The 14,153-nt window shown below is 40.7% G+C and overlaps 2 protein-coding genes across 2 annotated transcripts; both read left to right on the top strand.

Moving 5' to 3' along the window:
- Positions 1-457: 457 nt before the first annotated feature.
- On the top strand, positions 458-3,569 carry LOC121798049 (dnaJ protein ERDJ3A-like). Its single transcript, XM_042196876.1, has 7 exons — positions 458-611; positions 1,098-1,153; positions 1,236-1,309; positions 1,504-2,021; positions 2,104-2,442; positions 2,528-2,863; positions 3,054-3,569. The coding sequence occupies exons 1-7, from the start codon at positions 525-527 to the stop codon at positions 3,339-3,341; spliced, it is 1,698 nt and encodes a 565-aa protein (XP_042052810.1). The 5' UTR covers positions 458-524; the 3' UTR covers positions 3,342-3,569.
- A 2,567-nt stretch (positions 3,570-6,136) lies between these two features.
- On the top strand, positions 6,137-8,661 carry LOC121746920 (pyruvate decarboxylase 2). Its single transcript, XM_042140884.1, has 5 exons — positions 6,137-6,827; positions 6,927-7,090; positions 7,255-7,905; positions 7,978-8,095; positions 8,183-8,661. Exons 1-5 carry the CDS (start codon positions 6,300-6,302, stop codon positions 8,540-8,542), a joined length of 1,821 nt encoding a protein of 606 aa, XP_041996818.1. The 5' UTR covers positions 6,137-6,299; the 3' UTR covers positions 8,543-8,661.
- Positions 8,662-14,153: the final 5,492 nt, after the last annotated feature.

Here is a 14,153-nt window from a genome sequence, read left to right as displayed (position 1 = left end):
AAATTTTTTAGGAAAATTTAAGTTTTAGATTTGATTTGGGTTTGACAAAAAACAGAAAAAAAAAACTGAAAGATCATCCCTAGCTCGATGTGATCCGAAAATCCAAATTATGAAATTTGATCTGACCTAAAAATCTAAAATTGCATAAAAATATATAAAAATCCAGAAATTTAATATAAAAAAATATACAAAACTTTAAAAATCTAATATTTTAAAATCCAAAATCGAGTACCAAATACCATTAGAATCATTAAATATTTGTTTATCAGATGTAATCGGAATAGAGTTATCTATCATCTGATGTCATCCTTTCCGATTGTATAAGCAGCACTTGAATTCTATTGGCTGAGAGCTCGTGGAGGTATTCAGCAAATGCCACGTCAGCGGAGAAGCCGAACACTCTAGAATTTTCCCCACCCCTCTCCCAACCTATTAATTCTGGCCCCACCCTCAATAAAGCTCCGAAATTTTGAATTTTTTTTAAACTGCAAACTCTCGTTGTTGCAAATTTTGAGGAACAAAACATGAAGAGCCGATTCGCATTAGCGCTGATTGTTGCCGGGATTGTGTTTCTCCTCTGCGTAGAATCAAAGAAAAACGATCCGTATAAGGTAACGCACGCCACTCCACCACCAACGGCATAGGTGATTTAGGGCTAAATTGAAGGAGATAAAACTTTTTAGGACGAGCTTAAGTGTCTAATGTGAAAGAGATTTGTAGTGTAAAAATGTGATGATCGCTTTCTTTGATGAGTTGCTTAAATGCATGTTGGGGAATTGGGTGCAGTAGGAATCTTGGCAAGTAAACTTCTGTCATTTTAGCGTGCAGTTTTAATTTTTTTTTCCTTCTGTAGTTTGAATAATGTGTTTTGTACCATGTATTAATTGGCGTTCGAATAGAATCAGGGGAAAGAAGAGGAAAGACGAGCCACAATTTAACACTGTGAAATCTCAATTGTGTAGAAAGATTGTGTTATTTTATAGCAATATGGCTTAGGGAATTTCCATCCTTTATGTTCAGCTCAAGCATTGTTTACAGCTTTATTATTTAATTCTATATCTTTCTATTTAGCTTCTTATCAATGATTCTTTTGCCAGGTTCTTGGGGTTGATAGAAATGCAAGTAATCGTGAAATTCAAAAAGCCTTTCACAAGTATGTTTGCAAGATTCAGATGGAATTAGGGTTATGCATTGGTAAATATTCCTTGACAAATTTTCATGCATGTGCTTTGCAGGTTATCTCTACAGTATCATCCTGACAAAAACAAGAATAAGGGGGCCCAAGAAAAATTTGCAGAGATCAATAATGGTACAATTCACATCTCTTTGATTTGGGGCTTATTAAGCTGTTCTGCTGTTGGGTTTTGGGCAGTGGGTTCATGTATTTTCTTCAAGTAGGAGTTCCTGTGGGAAATCTGGCCTTCCTTTTCTTTCATGTATGCTTAATTTCTCTTGTTTTTCGAGTTATGGCCTTACATTTTGATACTTCTTACTTGTGTTCAGCATATGACATTTTATCTGACGAAGAGAAAAGAAAGAATTATGATCTCTACGGGGATGAGAAAGGTAGCCCGGGATTTGATGCTGGAGACCCTGGACAGCAGGGAGGGTATTCCTATTTCACTAGTGGTGGACCAGGACAAAGTGGGTTCAATTTTAGACCAGGGGAATGGCAGAATATGGGGGGACAAGAAGGAGGCTCAAAATCATTTTCATTCTCATTTGGAGGTCCTGGTTCAGGGGGTGGTTTTGACATGAGTGATATGTTTTCTAACTTTTTTGGTGGTGGTATGGGAGGAGGCAGTCAGTTTGGTGGCTTCAGCGGCTCAGGCAGGTCAAAGCAGGGGAATAGACAATCCTCGAAGAGCATACCATCTGTGAACTCCCAGTTCTACAGGAAAGAAATAGTTGATAAGGGGATGACATGGCTCTTATTAGTTTACTCATCCAATATGCAGGAGATCCAAATATATGAATCTGTTATAGAGCAAGTTGTCACCCCACTTCAGGGAGCAATGAAGGTATTTGGACATTTCTCTACTGCACTAGGTCTTGTACTTAAGTACTTCAAGTGTGCTCAAGTTTATGGGTTCTCTTGTGCAGGTTGGAAGTATAAATTGTGGATCTGAGACATCCTTGTGCAAGGATCTTGGTTTATACAATAGCAGAGAACCTAAAATTATTGTCTACTCATATGCATCTGGTGAAAAGGCTTCTTTGGTGGAGTATGGTGGTGACTTGGACGTAAGATCCCTCAAAAGTTTTTGTCAAGACTATTTGCCCAGATTCTCAAAGCGGATCAACTTGGATAGATTTGACGCTGCATCTGAAGGTGGGAGATTACCAAAAGTGTTGCTTCTGTCTACTAAGAAGAACACTCCCATTATTTGGCGAACATTAAGTGGCATATATCACAAACGTTTCTTGTTCTACGATGCTGAGGTACTTTAACTATAAAAATATGGACGAAAACTTGTTACTCTGTGTTTCTTAAATGGTTTAATGATGTTGGTTTTGCAAATCACAGGTTCGTGATGCCTCAGACCGGTCTATGAGAGAATTGGGCATCGATTCACTTCCTGCCATTGTTGGTTGGCTATCGAATGGGGAGAAAGAAATTCTCAAGTCTGGTATATCTGTAAAGGACCTGAAATCTGCCGTTCAAGAGCTTAGTGGCTTGCTTGAAAATTTCGAGAAAAAGAATAAGAAGGCTTCTGTCCAAAGAGATGCTACCGAATCAGGCGTACCATTGCTTACCACTTCAAATTTTGATAACATCTGTGGCGATAAAGTTCCAGTCTGCTTGATTGGTGTTTTCAAGTCATCAACAACGCGGGACAAGTTACAAAAAATCTTGCAATCTGTAAGTTCCTTAGTTTCCTGTTACATTTATACATAGATTTGAGCAGTCTTATCTTTCATTAGAACCAAATTACAGCCTTTCATTTGATTGCTGGCTTCATCGTCTATGCGCCTTTGCAGCAACGTAGAACTTACACGATTATGAATTCAGTCTTCTTGAGGTCTGACCAAACATTTGGTTTCTTGTATAGGTTTCCCAAAAATCATTTTCTAGACGACAAAGACCAACATCTGGCACGAGGGACTCGGTCTCATACGCTCTCTTGGATGCTTCAAAGCAGCAATCTTTCTTAAACGCCCTCGACAAATCAGGGTTCAAGTCATCGGATAAGCTCCTGTTGGCATACAAACCAAAGCGAGGCACCTATGCTGCATTTCAGGGCGAAATAACCGAAGAAGCAGTAGAGAGCTTCGTAAGCTCCGTACTGAACGGAGACGTACAGTTCTCCAAGGCAAGACAGAAGCCTACACTAAAATAATATGTGAAATTATGGAAAATTGGTTGAGTATCAAAACCATGTGTATATTATACCTTAGCTCTCATTGATAGAGTAGTGAAGTATGGCTAAAAAGTTCGGTATGCAAAAGTTTTAGTAGAAAATTTGCCGAGGCTTCTAACAGAAGCGGGAAAACATTACATTTGTATGTAACAGGACGTTGAGCAAATTACTTTGGAGGTGAATATATTTCGTGTTTACTTCCTTTAATCTACTATCCTCTATTTTCTAAATTAATGTTTAATAAGTGATTTATGAGTGATAGACCAAAGGCCCCACCAATAATTTCATATTATTAATTTTAAGTTTTTCATAATTTTAATATCCTTATGAATAAACAAATATCCATATTAATTAATGTAAATAGATAGCTTTTAGTTCGATTAGCTTATTGGTTAAGTTCAATATCGAAACATCTTGGATTAGAGTAGAAAATTTAATCTACATTTGATTAGTAACAAGGGCTGACTCGAAATTCAACAGATCGTTCCAAATTTTTCTTGAATGAGCCAAAAGTAAATAACAATTAAAATTTTATAAGTTTGAATAAAAAATGTAAAATTTAATAAGTTTGAATAAAAAATGAATAAATTCTAATTAAAAATCTGAACTTTGTTTTAAATTAGTATTCCGTTTCACTTAAAATGTCACATTTCTTTTTTAGTTTATCTCGCTTAAAATATCCATTTTTTATATTTGAAAATAAATTTATCTCTCATTTTTTTCTCATTAAAATATTCAAGTATATAAGTATTTAAGGTTCAAAATGCCCTCAAACATTAAAAATTCATATTTTTGGTGCCTAGGGTTATTTTAAACTTATCATACCAAAAATACTATAATTTTTTTTAAGGACTATTGATTCATTTTTCGATAAGATCAGGGACAATTAGGGTAGTTCTTCTATCAATAAAACTGTATTGATATTTTCAGGTACTTGTGTTGAAATTCTCATGTCATTATGTTGATATTTGTAATACACAATGTTGATATAAAAAAAACTGTGAAAATTATTACTCCCTCCATGCCACAAGAATATACACTCTTCCTTTTAGTTCGTCCCACAAAAATATGCATTAACAATACTTTAATTACTAATTTTGGAAACCTTTTTTTTTCTATAATGAGGTGAGATCCATTCTCCATTAACAATACTTTAATTACTTTTTCTCTCTACCTCTCTCTTACTTTACCAATTTTACATTAAACTCGTGCCTAATTTAAAGTGTGTATTCTTTATAGATGGAGGGAGTATGTTATAACAGATTGACTGTTTTATTTTTTGTTGATATTTTATCACTATTTATTAAAATTTATTAGCTTTAGTCTTATCCACTCGTTTTAAGATTTAATGATATAGATTTAGATAGATTGAATGTCATGTGTATTTAACATGACCCACTAAGGTACAATTTTCAGGGGAAGAAGGAGAGAAATTGAACATCATAGGAGATGACACGTGCCGTTCATGATGCGGCACGTAAGAGCATCTCCAATGGTGGCTATCGGACCGGTTAGCTGATTCCCGGCGCTGGCCGGTCTGCTCGCCGAACCATTGGAGTCGGCTAGCGCCAAATCGGCGAAAAAATCAGCGAGCGGAAGCCGATTCTGGGGCGCTGGCCGATCTGCTCGCCGGTCGGCTGGCCGCCATTCTAGGCGGGCGATCGACGAGCGATCGGCCAACACTTTTTTTTTAATTTTTGAAACACTATATATACGCGATTTGTGGCATGTCGACTGCATTGCTGATATAATGTACACCTGTATTATCCTGCACAACATGATTGTCGAAGATGAAGGTGTACAACTGACTAGTTGGGCCAATGACGATGCTAATGAAGTCAGCCCAAGCCACGGCGTGGCCGCCCCCAACGTACAAAGGGGGGTACCTCACGATGAAGTCGGCCGCCTCAAGGCACATGCCGACATGCGCCAAGTGGATGCTCATATTCTACTCCAAAAGGATTTAATTGAAGAGTTGTGGGCGCGGAGGACTGCACGTCGTTAGATTTTTTTTAATTAATGTAATTTTTTAATTAATGTATTTTTTTTAAATTTAAATATTATTATTGAATTTTCCCGTATCTGTGTCGTAAATTTAATTCCGTATTTTGTGTGATTGTTAATTATTTATTTTATAATTCCCGTATCTATTGCTAGCCTATTGCTTGTCCAGTTGTTTGTCCTGATGATGTGGCAGAATGTGTTTTTAGTGCTGATGATGTGGCAGGAGGAGTTGTGGGTGGCCTATGGCTAGCCTATTCCACTTATGATATGACAGGAGGAGTTTTTAGCGGTACGGATTTTAAGAAATGTTAAGAAAAGTGAGTGAAGAAAAGTTAGTGGAATAGGAGTTCCACTCATATATATTAGTTTTAAATGAAATATGAGTGGAATGAGTTAGTAGAAGGGGAATCCTATTACCATTTATGGTAAAAGTAAACGGGACTCCTATTCGTGGACGGACTAAAATGAAAAAACGGGATTCCTATTCGTGGACGGAGGAGGTATTAATTTGGATAATGATTAAAAAATAATTTTACTATTTTAAAATATGTGCAGTCACAAATAAGATACTTCCTTGATAGTATTACAAAAGATTTATCACATTCACAGGAGATTTTAGGAGATATTTTATATTAAATAAAAAGAAAAAAATTATATATTTATATTAAAAAATAAATGTGACATTTAAAATGAGATGAAGGAGAGTATTATTTTGCAGACGGAGTATTTTTTATAAATGAGAGACAAGCATGATCAAAAGGCAAACAAGTATTCAAATCTCGTAGGCAGAAACTGAAACAACGTTCCACACACCGCCTTCAAAACCCAATTCCGCCCCCAGTTTCTACTCCTCTCTCCCCATTATTTTATTCACACACCAAAGTCTCGCCATCACAATCCACTTTCTCCTCCAAATCATTAATCACTTCACAAATGGAAACCAAAGTAGGCTCGCTCGACTCCTCCAGGGCCGCCGCGTGTAACGACGTCGGCTGCCTCCCCTCCAACAGCTCCGTCTCCGCGATCCACTCCTCCGCATCGCCGCCCTTCCACTCCGCCGAGGCCACGCTCGGCCGCCACATCGCCCGCCGCCTCGTCCAGATCGGCGCCACCGACGTCTTCTCTGTCCCCGGCGACTTCAACCTCACGCTGCTGGACCACCTCATCGCCGAGCCCGGCCTCAACCTCATCGGCTGCTGCAACGAGCTCAACGCCGGCTACGCCGCTGACGGCTACGCCAGGGCGCGCGGCGTCGGCGCCTGCGTTGTCACCTTCACCGTCGGAGGCCTCAGCCTGCTCAACGCCGTCGCCGGAGCTTACAGCGAGAATCTCCCCGTGATTTGCATCGTCGGAGGTCCGAACTCGAACGATTACGGCACCAATAGGATCCTCCATCACACGATCGGCGTGCCGGATTTCTCGCAGGAGATGCGATGCTTCCAAACGGTTACATGCTGTCAGGTGTCAACCGAATTAATCAATCCATCGCTTTATTTAATTTCGCCCAAATTTGAAATTGAAGCAGAGTTGCATTTTCCCTCTCTTTTCAATTGATTTTAGGCGGTGGTGAATAATTTGGAAGATGCTCATGAGTTGATAGACACGGCGATATCGACGGCGTTGAAGGAGAGTAAGCCGGTGTACATAAGCGTCAGCTGTAACTTGCCGGCGATTCCACATCCGGCGTTCAGTCGTGAGCCTGTTCCCTTTTCTCTCTCACCTAGGTCAGTTAAATTTTATTCATACCTTAGCTCTGTTTTAATTATTAAATTTCATTTTAGAATTAGCGATTCCACATGATAAATTGATGATTGCCGACTTCTCTGCTAATTGATTTGGAATTTTGGATGAGCATGTTGTTGGAATTTCATATATCAAATTTTTGTAGATTGAGTAACAAGATGGGGCTAGAAGCTGCAGTGGAAGCAGCAGCCGAGTTTCTGAACAAGGCAGTGAAACCAGTGATGGTGGGAGGCCCAAAACTTCGTGTCGCGAAAGCAGGCGGTGCTTTCGTTCAGCTGGCAGATGCTAGCGGCTACGCCATCGCAGTTATGCCATCTGCCAAAGGCCTAGTGCCGGAGCACCACCCTCATTTCATCGGCACCTACTGGGGAGCTGTGAGCACGGCCTTCTGCGCGGAGATTGTGGAATCAGCTGATGCTTACCTCTTCGCTGGGCCTATATTCAACGACTACAGCTCGGTAGGGTACTCTCTCCTTCTCAAGAAGGAGAAGGCGATCATCGTGCAGCCTGATCGCGTTTCCATTGGAAATGGCCCCGAGTTTGGATGCGTCTTGATGAAGGATTTCCTGATCGGGCTCTCGAAACGCCTCAAGAAAAACACGACTGCTTATGAGAACTACCACAGGATTTATGTCTGTGAAGGGCAGCCGTCCAAGGGTGAGCCCAAGGAGCCATTGAGGGTGAATGTCATGTTTCAGCATATTCAGAAGATGCTGTCGGGAGAGACGGCTTTGATTGCTGAGACAGGCGACTCCTGGTTCAATTGCCAGAAACTGAGATTGCCACAGGGCTGCGGGTGAGGACTGACTAGTGATGTTCTTGATTTGGAACATTCAATAATTTTAACTATCGAATAACATTTTTGTAGGTACGAGTTCCAAATGCAATACGGGTCTATTGGTTGGTCAGTTGGTGCAACACTGGGGTATGCGCAGGCTGTGCCCGATAAGCGCGTAATTGCTTGCATCGGAGATGGCAGCTTCCAGGTACCTCACCCTCGATCGTGCATATTTCACTCGGGCACTAGTTTGTTTAGCTACTGTGATAAAGAGCTTTCTCTGCCTGATATGTAGGTTACAGCACAGGATGTGTCTACGATGATTCGGAGTGGGCAGAAGACGATCATTTTCTTGATCAATAATGGGGGTTACACCATCGAGGTGGAGATCCACGACGGGCCGTATAATGTGATCAAGAATTGGAATTACAGTGGCTTGGTTGATGCAATTCATAATGGTGAAGGGAAATGCTGGACTACAAAGGTATGGTGCGAGGAGGAGCTGATAGAAGCGATCAGGAGGGCGACGGGAGACAAGAAGGATTGCTTGTGCTTCATCGAAGTGATCGTTCACAAAGACGATACGAGCAAAGAACTTCTGGAATGGGGCTCGAGGGTCTCTGCAGCTAACAGCCGCCCTCCAAACCCTCAATAGATGCATCGCATCGCATCGCATCTTTGTGAGTGTGTGCGCTGATGAATCGTTTGTATATTTTGATTTGTGAGTTTGTAAATTGGCAGTAGCTTTTATAGATCATGAATATTCTATGAGAACAGAGGATGCCCAAAAGTTAGGCCCGTGACATCACGACTCATGCATGTTTTAAAATAAACACTAATTTTAGACTTGAGTGAAAGGTGAACCGAAAAGCCATAAAGACACAGAAAGTTCACCAAGAAAGCACAAAATGCAGGGATTTGCTAAACTAGGACTCCACAGATGCAAGTAATCAGATAAGATCACACACAAGCATGCACACACAGATGGTTAGCCCAAAATGTGTTCAAACAGAAAAATACACAGCTCAACAACTTGAGATCATCCCTATCTGTCACAAGTGCCCTGGCTAGAGGATTTCCCAGCTCGCAAGCACTCACTAAATATGGGCGCAGAGGGTCACTCTAGCCAGTTTGGAATAGCACTTGGTGGATAGGTAGTTTTCTCTCAGTAAGCAGTGTCTACACTAGAACACATTCTAGCCAACACTTAGCACACAAGAACACAACACAACGGAAGAAACTTAAAGAAAACAGAAAGAGCAACTTGAAAGTAGTAAATCCTAGCAAACCTATACTAGAAAACAAGAGCACATAGCTAAGCCGCGGCCAGCGACTACTACCAGCAACAACTGCCCAACCTAAAACTAGAAAGCAATAAGAGTTTCAGCGATGCAACCAATTTACATGAGCGAGTATCCTTCGTTAAGGAATACTCATCTTAACTCTGAGCCTATACCGGAGGCTGAGCTTTACTCTGACGAGCCCACCTCCTTAATTTTAGCGAGCCGGCGTGCCCAAATGATCCCTCGTGACTCTGATACCACTGTAGGGATCAGACTATTCGGGATTCACTAATTACTGAGACCTCTTTACAATTACACCGCTACAGAGATGGCTAATCTCAGTAAGTACAAGCCGCAATACAAGAAAGGTATTATAGGAGTTACTGACTATGACTAAGTACAAGAACTACAAAATAGAAACCATAGCTACAAGCTCTAGTCCTTGACCGGATTTGACTCCAAGCAGCTATGGTTACCATTGTACCTGCGCACTCAAGTAGAAATGTCGGTAACACTAAACATCCGATCCTACAGGATCTGAACAAGAAACCAGAGGACAACAAGTCAGAAATAGTACGATATGGCTCAGGTTGCACACGCAACTTCACAGGGCCAAGGACCTCCACTATCTACACCAGCAAGTCACAAGGGAGCACCGTGAGACAAACTAGACCCAAAAACCCTAGGGATCTACCGATTGCTACTACGCTCTGGCCAACTACCACACGATGTTCACGGTCACAACTCAGATCCACCTCCGAAAGCACTAGAGTCATAGATCTCTCAAATCACAAGGAATCGCCCGAAGTTCATCACTCAACCGCCAGATCTGAACTGAATCGTTCAATCTTGGGTTTAACCGATCTATCAACACAGGAGTTGAAGGATCTATACTCTTCACTCACTCAACTAGAGGGAAGAAGTCACCGGAGAAGAAGATCGGCGAAGATCAGAGATGAGAGAGAGAAGTTTCTAGAGAGAAGGAGGAGCGTATTATCTGAGAGAGAGAGAGACTAATCGAATGAATGAATGAATGAAAGGATAAGGGAAAGTATTAGTTTACACTCAGCAAACAAACACAACCATCAATCCAACGGCCAGGAGATGCGATCCTCGTGGAGATGCCACGCGGCAGCAATCGGTTTCCCCAAGTAAGTAATCGGGCCACACAAATTAGGATCCAGGCTCAGAATTAATTCAGCCCAATGATTTAATTCCTCAAGCCCAACTCCAATTATATCCATTTATCTCACAATATAAATGAGATATAAAAATATATATAATATAATATTAGTACCACCTAATACTTACAAAATAAAAAAGAAAGAACATTTCAAAACCAACCTAAATTCTGTAAATTATCGAAAACTACTTAGAGTGTCCACAATGGTGACCTTCAAGAGCCACCAAAGTTGGCCCGGCCACCAAATGTGGCTCTCCTGGGCTCTCCACAATGGTAAATAACAAGGGCCACGAAATGTGGCCCGCTCCAAAATAAAAATTAATTTGTTTGTTTTTTTAATGATATTTTATAATTTAACTACAATAAATTTTATTAGACTATAATATATGATATTTATAATTTTAATTAAAATAAAATAATTTGGATTGTAAATAAAAAAAATTCACAACCTAACCAAAAAAAAAGTTTAACAAGAACTTCGTTGTATTATATTAAAATGAGAAAATTATACAACGAAATTTTTCTAGTTTAAAAACAACAACCCGAAAACTCATATCACTCTGCAGCGCTCCTTCTATGGTTCCAGACCTCTTCAACCAAATTAGCCTGCAATGTTGTATGCGATATTTGGCTCCGCATATCGGTGTACCGCTGGATCAAGTATTCATTAGTACGTGGTACACCCATCTGCAGAGGCACCATGACAATACCCGAGCTCGAACTAGCACCATCTTCCGGTGCCCATCGCTCTGCAGCAAATCCTTCGTCAGCTATTATCATATTGTGCAATATGATACATGCAGTCATGATGTCTGAGACATCATTTTCGTGCCATTGTCGAACCGGGCACCGTATAATGGCCCATCACGCTTGGAGGACACCAAAAGCTCGCTTAACATCCTTCCTAGCACCCTCTTATTTTTTCGCGAAGTAGGTTTACCTCTGCCCAACGGGTTGTCGGATCGGCTTCAAAAACACGGGCCAGCGAGGGTATATCCCATCGGCCAAATAGTATCCCATGTTGTACTGCGTGCCGTTGGCCATGAATCTAACTTCCGGACCCTCACCCCGGCACTCGTCTTTGAACAGGTGGGACGATCGTAGAACGTTGATGTCGTTGTTCGACCCAGCGACACCAAAATACGCATGCCAGATTCGCAAGCGATAGTCAGCAACGGCTTCCAGGATCATCGTGGGATGTCAGCCTTTGAAACCAGAAGTGAACTGCCCCTTCCAAGCCACCGGGAAGTTCCTCCACTCCCAGTGCATGCAATCGATGCTCCCCAACATCCTTGGAAAATGATGTACAATCCCGTACAATCAGTCTCTGGCAATCATCGGTCGTTGGCTTCCATAGATACTCCCCTTTGAAGATATCCTTAATGCCCCTACAAAACTGCCTCAATGTCTGTAGGGAAGTCGTTTCGCCCATCTGTAGGTATTCGTTGAACATGTCAGCGGGCCCGGCATAGGCAAGCTGCCTAATTGCCACCGTACACTTCTGATATGTCGACAAGCCGGGTCGACCGGTGGCATCATATCGCAAGTTGAAGCACTTGAACCGCTGCGCCAAACACGTCGCTATATGGACGAAGATTTGTTGCGACATTCTGAATCGCCGACGGAAAATCTCTGGTGGATAACGGGCGTTCTCGCTGAAGTAGTCTTCCATCAACCGGCGGTCAGCCCCGGCATGGTCATGGTCGATATACCGCCGATGATAGAACGGCCGAGGGACTGCCACCGCCGCCTCCGCCTCCGCCGCCGCCTCCGCCTCATCAGCTTCATGTTGCACCGCTGCAACCAGGTTTTGGAACTCCATATCTACCGCTTCTTGGTACCGTTCATCGTCAGAATCCATATTTCAGAAGTTGAATTAAAATAGATTGGAAAGATTGGAAAGAGTGGTGTTTGAATTGGGGTAGAAAAATGGAGGAAAAATGGTGTGTATTTATAAAAAAAAGAAGCAAAAAAAAAAATTCGGTGGCTAAGCCACGAAATGCGGCCCGCTGCAGTGGTGGGCTGCGGAATACACGGCTGAGCCGCGTGAAGGCCGCGGCCGCGGCTCCCTCTCGGCTCTCGGCTCCTAGCCACCGATCGTGGCTCTCTACAGTGGGGGCCGCGCAGCCGAGCCACGGACCGCAGCTCTCCCACTGTGGACACTCTTAACAAAAGGGCCAACAGGAATATGAGATAATGGGGAATCGTGCACAGATCAATCTTGTGCAGAAAATGCTTCAGCGACTGCTAGACCACTAGCGTTTTTTTAAAATTAAATATCAATATTACAATAAGAACACATTATTTTGGGTATAGGTGTACTCCTTGTTCTTAGCTGGATCCGCTAGTGTTTGGCCTTGGGTCCCGCTTATCCCAAATTCATATCTATAGTGGGCTAGATTGGGTTGGTTTTCTCTCTATAGATACCTATACAGTCTAGCCCAGGCCTACTTGTTAAGTGAGCTCTGTTGGACCGGCCGAGCTGTGTAGAAATTATTTTCATACATTTTAAAAAAAAATTCTCATGTATTATAATTTTAAAATAACTAAAAATTTGGAGAAGTAAACTAATCATATCATTCAGTAATTTTAGAATTACATGAAATACTATATTATTTAGTTAAAAAATATACATGTTCAAATTTATTTTTTTTCAATTGTTTTTTAGAAAATGTAATTGTAAAGAGGAATTTAAAGTATAAATTTTTAGATATAGTATATTGTTATTGGGATATATTAATATAACAACCCTCTTTATTGTAACACCATACGACCATTTTAGGTCGTTAGATTTGAAGATCGTGTTATTCTCAAGCTGCCGCGTGGCAGCCTATTTTAATTAAATTGGAACATAAAAAAACGCTGAAGGCAAAATCGGTATTTTCTATTTTCATATTGTAGTTCTACTCTATGAATATTGCAGTGTTACCCGTCTGCATCATTCAAAATAGTTTTTTACCTTACCAGATTACAGTGTTATTCTATGAATATTGCAATATTACCAAGTAGTATTTGCAGTTTACATATTACCAAATTCGTTTCTTATTTAAATTTTTGGGAATCGACTAAAATACACACGCCTGCAATATCCAATACATAAGACTGCAATCCGAACTCTATTTTATCAATTCAATCCTAGGCGTCCATCTCATAGATCTAAGGGTTGATATTAGTGGTATGTTGTCACTCTAAATATGGTGACACCCTAATGCTTCCCGTCAGTTATAACTATATTAAAATAAGATGAAATTTTAGAACTTATTTGGACCGATCTTTGGCTTAGGTTTGTATTCGATTGGCCTGGATATCTGATGGGTCTGGTTTTTGAATTGAAAAAAAATGTCTTAAAGCTCAATTTAATCAATGAACACACAATTTTTTATGGGTGAGACTAAGGTCATGGTGAGAACTAAGTAAGCCCGACCCGGCTAATACTCCCTTCCCGGCTAATATGACACATATTTAGTCGGCCCGAGATTTTAAGAATTGTGGTTAGTGTGTTTAATTGAAAAGAGAAAATGTGATTGTAAGTATTAAGTAGAGAGGAAAAAAAGTTAAATATTTAATTGGGAAGAGAAAAAGTGGTAGTGTGTATTAATTGGAGAGAGAAAGTTTTCAAAAAATAGTAATGTATTTATTTGGGACAAACTAAAAATGGAAAGTGAGTCATCTTAAGTGGAACAAATTGAGTCAAATATAATAGAATTGTGGAGCTAGAAGATGAGCTAACACTAGATCTACTAATAGTACAGAGAATATATCTTTAAAAAAAAATTTGCCATATACGTACAACTTTAGAA

This window comes from Salvia splendens, chromosome 1 (assembly GCF_004379255.2).
Source record: "Salvia splendens isolate huo1 chromosome 1, SspV2, whole genome shotgun sequence".
Lineage (NCBI taxonomy): Eukaryota > Viridiplantae > Streptophyta > Magnoliopsida > Lamiales > Lamiaceae > Salvia > Salvia splendens.
The sequence above is the reverse complement of the archived record's forward strand: the minus strand, read 5'-3'. Positions and strand labels throughout refer to the sequence as shown.